Here is a 7,977-nt window from a genome sequence, read left to right as displayed (position 1 = left end):
CTTAATGCCCAGGTCCCTCCCTCACAGACTGATGTAATTGATCCTGGTTCAGCCAAGGTTATCAGGATATTTTAAAATTCCCTAGTGATTCTGATGTGTAGGGAGGTTTGAAAAACTTTACTTTGTTTCTGTATTTCACCTGTTTGCTGCTATTTGGATCTAGAGACTTGATGAGACTCAGATTCATTTATCTTGGCCATATTTATTCATAGATTAGTGCCCCGGATCTCTTTAACAATGACCTTGACCCCTGGGCATGAGGAGGGGACTGCTAGTACTATTACTGGTTAATAATGATTTCCCACTACCAGGAATCTTCAGCAGAAAAAAAGCTGCCAGCTAGAGTGAGGCCCAAGTACTGCCTTGGCCCAGGAGGGCTAGAGTTGAAGGCCAGCACCGCCTTGGACAACCAATCTGCAGAGAACCAGATGTGTCTTCTGGTCATAAAGGTGGAAGAGGAAGAGGCTTCTACGTTTAGGAGGAGGCCAGCCCTGTTCGGGGTTCAGAAAACTCACAACCCCACTTCTGGAACTTCCGATACCCTGAGATCAAGCGGCCCGGCGAGACCCTCACCCAGCTCCGGGAGCTGTGCCGACGCTGGCTGCGCCCCGAGACCCGCAGCAAGGAGCAGATCCTGGAGCTGCTGGTGCTGGAGCAGTTCCTGACCATCCTGCCCGAGGAGCTCCAGGCCTGGGTGCGGGAGCAGCACCCGGAGAGCGGGGACGAGGTGGTGGTGCTCCTGGAGTATCTGCAGAGGCAGCTGGACGAGCGGGGGCCGCAGGTAGAGGCAAAAGGCTGAGTATCTGAGAGCCGTGCTCTGTTTCTTCCTGAAGCCCCAAGAGCGGAGTGAGGGCCGTTTCTGTCAGATTGAGAAGGTCTCGGGCTCTTTTTGTATGGTGAACCTCTTTGCCATTCGGGAAGAGTCCACGGACCCCTCCTCATGCTAGTATTTTTAAGAACATAAAGGATTACAAAAGTACTCGAATATATTGGGATACAGTTAACAGCATGAAACCAATTAGTGATAAAATTATATATGTGCTTTTTTAAAGTTAATGCACCAAAGAGTAAGACGTAGCGACCCGCCCATAACCGGTACAGTTTCACAGGGTGCTGAATGACCTTGACAGGGTCGGCCTGGCTGTGCCTGCTTAGGCTGATAACATTTTGGTTTGTTGCTGCCATTCATAATCGAAAGAATTACTGAATTTTGCTTGGACGCTAGTAAAAGTAGAAATACGTTTCATTTTTACATTCATAGAACACTTGGAAGGGAGTGGATGAACCACAGGTTAGGAACCTCTGGGTTCACTTTTTACTGCATCTTCCTGCTTCTTGTAGATCATTTTCTATGTGCATTATCCTGTATTTTTGTGTGATCCTTTCGCGGGACACATACCAGATAACTGGTGACCAGGAGACCAAGCTTCTTCAATTGGCACTATTGTTCTCGAGCCCTATAACAGTGAAAAGTCATTTCAAGTCCCTTTCAGGTTTTGCATCTTGTACAAAGGACGTGGAAATTCTAAGCTGCACATAAGCTAATGATAATGAACTAATTACAAGTGTCCGGAAAGGAACTTGCATTTAATAAGGACAGACCACATACCAGGCTCTGTGTTAGGTGATTTCACATACTGTCATCTAAGTTGCCGGTCCTTCAGGCCTTGTGAGCTAGAAATTATTGTCTTCACTTTTCAGTGAAAAAAAAAAAAAAAATTCAAGTAGTCGGAAACTTAACACTAATTTCCAAAGAGCACAATGTGTATAACGAGGGAGCACCCAGTAGTGGTTAAGAGCTTGGGCTCTGGGGTCCTGCCTGTGCCCCCATCCTAGCACCTTCACGTATTAGTGGGGTGACCTTGGGCAACCTGTTTCAACCCCGGGCCTCTACAGGGTTTTATCTCTAAAACTACAGATAATACTAGTACCTAGCTCATAGAGTTGTTGTTTTCTGCATTAAGAGAATTAATCTTCATACAGCTCTTAGAAATAGTGCCTGGAAATAGAAGGTACTAGCAAGCACATAGAAAGCATAATAGAAGTTTTTATAAATAAAAAGTGAATGCCTTCCAGATCCCAGGTGGTGTTGAGGGGCAACTACTCTGTTGTAAGGTGGCAGCGTTGACACCAGCTCAGAGGCCACGGAATACCCAGTTGCAGCCAATGAAGGCTTTGCTCAAGCATGAATCTCTGGGATCCCAGGCCTCACCAGACAGAGGTGAGTGTTATCTTCCGGGGACTATGAATTCTAGACTTCACCCAACTTCATTTAAAAGCCAGACCTGTTGGCATGCCTGGGTGGCTCAGAGGTTGGCGTCTGCCTTTGGCTGAGGGCATGATCCCGGTTCAGGGATCGAGTCCCACATCCGGCTCCCTGCAGGGAGTCTGCTTGTCCCTCCTGTCTGTGTCTCTGTCCCTTTCTCTGTGTCTCTCAGGAATAAAAAAATAAAATCTTAAAAAAAAAATAGCCAGGCCTGTTGACAGGTTCTTTATATGCCCATCAGAGACCTACTTTACTTTGAGACTGAGATGACAGGGAAAGTTCGGTAAGTAAACAAGACTCCATTAAATTGGTGACTGGAATGACTCGATTAACACTGGTGTTTGGGAAGAATTGACTTCTTAATATCACAGTGATCTCCATTCATTGAACGTGAATTTATGGAGATGACCTATGGTGGTAGCTAGTGTTCTGGCCCTAGGGTTACAGTTGTCAGTAGACAGATTTCTTGCTCCACTGGAGCTTACACTCTAATAGGAAGGATGGCAAATAAAGTAATGATAATTTTAGTTATTGGTAAGTGCTATGAAGACCATAAGGCAAGAAATGTAAAGCCAGCCATAATATCCCAGACAGTGTAGGACTCTGCAAGTCAAAGAGTATAAGTCTCCTATATCCTTGGTGTGTAACTAGGACAGGGTGAAATCACTCCATGGGAAAGCACTGGGTGCCCCTCTGCTGTACACATTTGGGCCTGTTCCCAAGACACGCAGCCCTGGGACACACCAGCCAACAGGCAGTCTTTATTTTTCCACAGAGGTTCTGACCTGAACTACCCCTTGCAAAGTTTTCTGCCCCTTGCAAAGTTCAGCTCTTCCAGGAAAACTGGAAGTTACCCACCTCCTTATAGAAGACTTCATTTTCTTCTTTCTGGGCCTAGCCTCGTCTGACTCTTCTTAGTTTTTTAAAACTAAAGCAGAAACACACTAAGAGCTACTAAAGAGTTATTTTAAATCAAGAATCTTCTTAAAAAAAAAAAAAAAAAAAAAAAAAAAAAAAAAAAAGAATCTTCTTATCCGTTCTCTCAGCGAAATTCAAGACTAAAGATCTTCAAATGGAAAGCTTGGTTGTCTTTCTATGTTGCTTTCCTGTCACCGTCCCTCCCTCCCCCCTCCCGAGGACCCTGCCTGCTGAGGTTGCGGGTTGCATGTGTGCAGGGGCTCATCACTCCTCTTCAGGCCCTAGTATGGGAGCCGGTAGGGACCAGGCATTCAGGAAAGGAGCGCATTCTGTAGGAGCCTGCTGACAGGAATTTACAGGCCCCGTTTTTGCACTTGGAATCTACAGGTCAGGGAGGCTGGGTACCAGGGTCCATCTCATCCAGAGCGTCTTTCCTTCTTAGTTCTCCAGGTTCCTGGGCTTGGCCCAGGAGGGCGTGGCAGAGGAGACACAGTGGTGGCTGCCAGGCTGCCCCCAGAGCCCCAGGTGAGCTGGAGCCCCCTCCCTAGCAGCCCTCCTGCCCGTGGGATTCCCGGTAGGTCCCTTTCTCCCCACTCCTCCTCCCCCCTCATCCTCTGTCCCTGTGGACTTGGAGTTTTTTCATCTATCCCAAGGCTGTTCACTGTCCTCTGCCTTTATTTTGGCGCCCACTTACAAGAATTTTCCTGTTTTACTCCTAGAGCAGGGTGCTGTGTGATTCCCCAGTCTTACCCCATCTGTTTGGTCAGCTCCCATTATCAGTGGGATGTTCTTCCTCCACTGGGCAATTTAGCAAATACAAACAACGTTTTGTTGTGATGGCGATTTAGCTTTGTTTTTTAGATTCATCAATTGTGCTGTTAGAGCTATAAGCACAGGACTTCTGCCCTCTAGGGACTGAAACTTGAAGGATAGATGAGGCATGTTCTTTTAGGCTAAGCTAGAATACTAAAATCTGAATGCTCTTTACTTAACCTGGACTTTAATACCTTACCCGGTCTTTCACGTCCTCTTCAGCATTTGAGGCCCTATAATGTTTTCCCTGGTTTTCTTCACTTCAGACTGAGATCTCCTTGTATTTTAAAAAATCGCTACTATAAATAAGCCCCCGCTACCACTCTGCCAAAGCACAGCACAAATATTTTGAAAGCTTTGTGTATGCTTCCGCTCCTTTCACTGTCCTGGTCCTTGTGTTCCAAACCCTTTTACATTCTGAATTATTTAGATGCAAATACGAAAGTATTTTTCCTAATGTGTGTGATATTTCTTTTCTTCATGGTTACATATATGTGTACATATTTACAAAGACGTTCTCAAAGACCGGGTGAAGGAGGCATAGTGGGCCACACTTGATCTTTTTGAAGAGAGCCCCTTTAGAAGGGATGTTCACTGCCTGTGCCCAGCTCTGGGTGTGACTTTGGAGAAGAAGAACTAGGTGGGATCATGTCCTGTTTCAGGGCTTGCTGAAAACTGAAGATATGGCCCTGGCTTTCTCCTCTGTGTGGACACAGCTGGATTCATCTCGGGGCAGCTTCCACAGAGATGAGAGGCAGGAGAACTGTGGCGGCCTGACTCCCCTGGGTAAGACTGTTGGGGGCTGGTTTCCTAGGGCTTCTTGGCATCCTTTGTCGGTTCAAACCTCCTGGGCTGTGAGAAGCTGTTGGAACTGTGTTTGCATTCAGAGCCACCATTTCTGAACCCCAGCTGCTAAGCACATGTGTGACTGGCCCTTTCACCCTCACCCTCGTGACCTTGCTTCTCATGTGCTGCCGGTTAAGTGGGATGCAGCAGATGCAACTCCCAGCACGGGCCCGGCTCACAGGAGGTGTACGGGGAGTGTTCACCCCTCCCTGCTGCTGGCCTCAACAGAGGCCAGCTGGGTCCTCCTCAGGAAATGGGCCCTGGGACCACAGAGCGTGAGAGCGACAGGTGACTTGGAACCGACGGCAGAACTAACCTGGAGATCGGGGCACAGGACACACAGGGTGACAACCTACTACCTCGTCTGAGCTGCCACAGCCCCATGACAGTTTGGCAGGAGCTCCAGCTCAGATCTTTCCTCACCCAAGCCAGTTCTGCTGGAGAGCTGCCCTTGTCTGGGAGCAGAATCCCTGCTGGTATTCCTTGTGAGGGATCAGTGTCTAAGTTCCTGCTTGCGCCACTTCTTACAGAAACGTCTCACAAGTTGGACGTCTCACAAGCTACCCTTGCCTGCTTACTGCTGTCTTCTGCCCCGCCCTCCCAGCATCAGCCCCAGTGCAGGGTCTGCCTTTGTCCTTGGGACTGAGAGCCTGTGCATGTGTCCCCAGCGCCCAGTCCTCCCCACCTTCCTCCACTCCCGGGGTGAACCCTGCTTCTGACGTCCCCATGCCTATGCTCAGGTCTCCTTCCTCCCCAGCACCCGTCGTCTTCATCCCAGCACCTGGAAGTCTGTGGCAGGGCATAACTGAATTGTCTGGCCACTTGTTATTTCAGGTGAGGACACACTGGCTGAGATCACGGACCTGCCCCCAGGGGAGGAACGTCCAGGACGAGAGCCTGGGGAAATACCCTGCCCCCTGGGTGAAGACGTCTCCCGCATTCCTGCCTGGGCAGGAGCTGGTGAACAGGAGGGCCGGTTACCAAGAAAGCAGAAAAATGCCACAGGAAATAGGCGGCACTATTGCCATGAATGTGGAAAGAGTTTTGCTCAGAGTTCAGGCCTGACTAAACATAGGAGAATCCACACTGGGGAGAAACCCTACGAATGTGAAGACTGTGGCAAGACCTTCATTGGGAGCTCTGCCCTGGTCATCCATCAGAGGGTCCACACCGGGGAGAAACCGTATGAGTGTGAGGAATGTGGCAAGGTCTTTAGTCACAGCTCAAACCTTATCAAACACCAGAGAACCCACACTGGGGAAAAGCCCTATGAGTGTGAGGACTGTGGCAAGACGTTCAGCCAGAGCTGCAGCCTCCTTGAACATCACAAAATCCACACAGGGGAGAAGCCATACCAGTGTAGCCTGTGTGGCAAGGCTTTTAGGCGGAACTCACACCTCCTGAGACACCGGAGGATCCATGCTGACAAAAACGTGCAGGATCCTGAGCGTGGAGAGACCTGGGAGTATCAGGGGAGGGGGGAAGGCCAGTGGGAAAATAACAGGGCTCCCGTGTCTTATAAGTGTACCGAGTGTGAGAGAAGTTTCACTCAGAATAGAAGCCTTCTCGAACACCACAAAATCCACACTGGTGAGAAACCCTTTCAGTGTGACACGTGTGGAAAAGGCTTCACACGAACTTCTTACCTTGTTCAACATCAGAGAAGCCACGTTGGGAAAAAAGTTCCATCACAGTGACCCACGTCGTACATGTGAGAGCTGGTGCTCATTGCTCATTGGCCTGAAGCCACTGGGAACCCTTTCTGACCACAGAAACTGGGCTGGGACTTTGTTTACCACGTTCCATCATCTTATGTCAGAAGACAGAGTCTGGCTGAGATGTATGGTCTTCTGCATTCTAGAAGGTGGGTGGGGAGCAGCTTGTTTGATAGGAGGCTACGGGAGAGTTGTCTGGAAGGGGTAGGACCTGAAATGTTTATTCTTACCTACTGGACTGAAATGGGCTTCCAGACTGGCTAACCACCTCCAGCTGGCACCTTATGATGTCTCCGGGGCAGAAGGCTCTGTTGGGAGCTTCTGCTCTCACCGTTTTGCTTATAAAGAATCCTCCATCAGTCGGTCAGATCCATGACATCGTCTACTCCCCATTGTGCCTGGAACACAGGTGCTCATAAAAATACATTAAATATAACTGTGAGATGACCCTACAGCTCTGGATATGATATCTAGATTTCTGAGGAGCTTCTCACCACAGCCATTTGAGCTTGTGTCTAATTCTGAGTTAATCTAGTGCATTTTTGGGGGGGTGGGGTGGGGTGAGAGTGAGGCTACTGTTATAGAAGGAATCCAAATTTCTTGACCAGATGGGGCATTCCAATGTGAATACTTCAGACAGGTTCCTCATCAGTAAATCACTGTGAATGAATGCCAGTCATGGAATGCCATTCTTTAATATTGCTACTCTTTGCAGAGAAGATATTCCTATGCAGGTAGTGTGAAAATTAATCAAATCAGAGTAAAAAGATATATTTACTAATGCTCAGCATCTTGGTTCTGAGCTTTCCGCGCTCTTAGGCCTAAGCACATGCTCTGTAAAGCTGAAGACACTATCCTGCCCACCACCCACTACACCGGAAAGTATAGTAGACTGTGATTCACGACTCATGCCTGCTATGTTCAGACTACTTCAGGTCAGTAGATTCATACCAAATATTTAAAGCAAGTCATATCTTATGGTTTCAACACTCCATTATTAGTGTGTAGCCTTCTTGGTCTTCTTACGTGTTAACTTCTAAGTCACCAGTGGGGTATCATCTCCTCAATTGTCATGATGACAATTTTAGCCGTTAAGTTAATTCCTCAGGCTATCTACTTTTCTTTCCTTTAAAAAAATGTATTGGGCAGCCCTGGTGGCGCAGCGGTTTAGCACTGCCTGCAGCCTCAGGTGTAATCCTGGAGACCCGGGATGTAGTCCCCCGTCCGGCTCCCTGCATGGAGCCTGCTTCTCCCTCTGCCTGTGTCTCTACCTCTCTCTGTGTGTCTCTCATGAATAAATAAATAAAATCTTAAGAATTTTTTTTAAAAATGTATTTATTTGTTTTAGAGAATGTGTGCATTTGAGAGAGTGGACAGGCAGAGGGAGAGAGAGAATATTAAGCCGACTCCCTGCTGAGT

General features: G+C 48.0%; 1 protein-coding gene across 1 annotated transcript; it reads left to right on the top strand.

Moving 5' to 3' along the window:
- Positions 1-293: 293 nt before the first annotated feature.
- On the top strand, positions 294-6,984 carry LOC121499854 (zinc finger protein with KRAB and SCAN domains 4-like). Its single transcript, XM_041771059.1, is given in 6 exon segments — positions 294-479; positions 482-781; positions 2,077-2,221; positions 3,627-3,709; positions 4,660-4,783; positions 5,678-6,984. Coding segments are annotated over 6 exon segments (1,701 nt in total). The 3' UTR covers positions 6,541-6,984.
- Positions 6,985-7,977: the final 993 nt, after the last annotated feature.

This window comes from Vulpes lagopus, chromosome 10 (assembly GCF_018345385.1).
Source record: "Vulpes lagopus strain Blue_001 chromosome 10, ASM1834538v1, whole genome shotgun sequence".
NCBI classification, from domain to species: domain Eukaryota; kingdom Metazoa; phylum Chordata; class Mammalia; order Carnivora; family Canidae; genus Vulpes; species Vulpes lagopus.
This window is presented reverse-complemented; position numbering and strand designations above follow the sequence as displayed.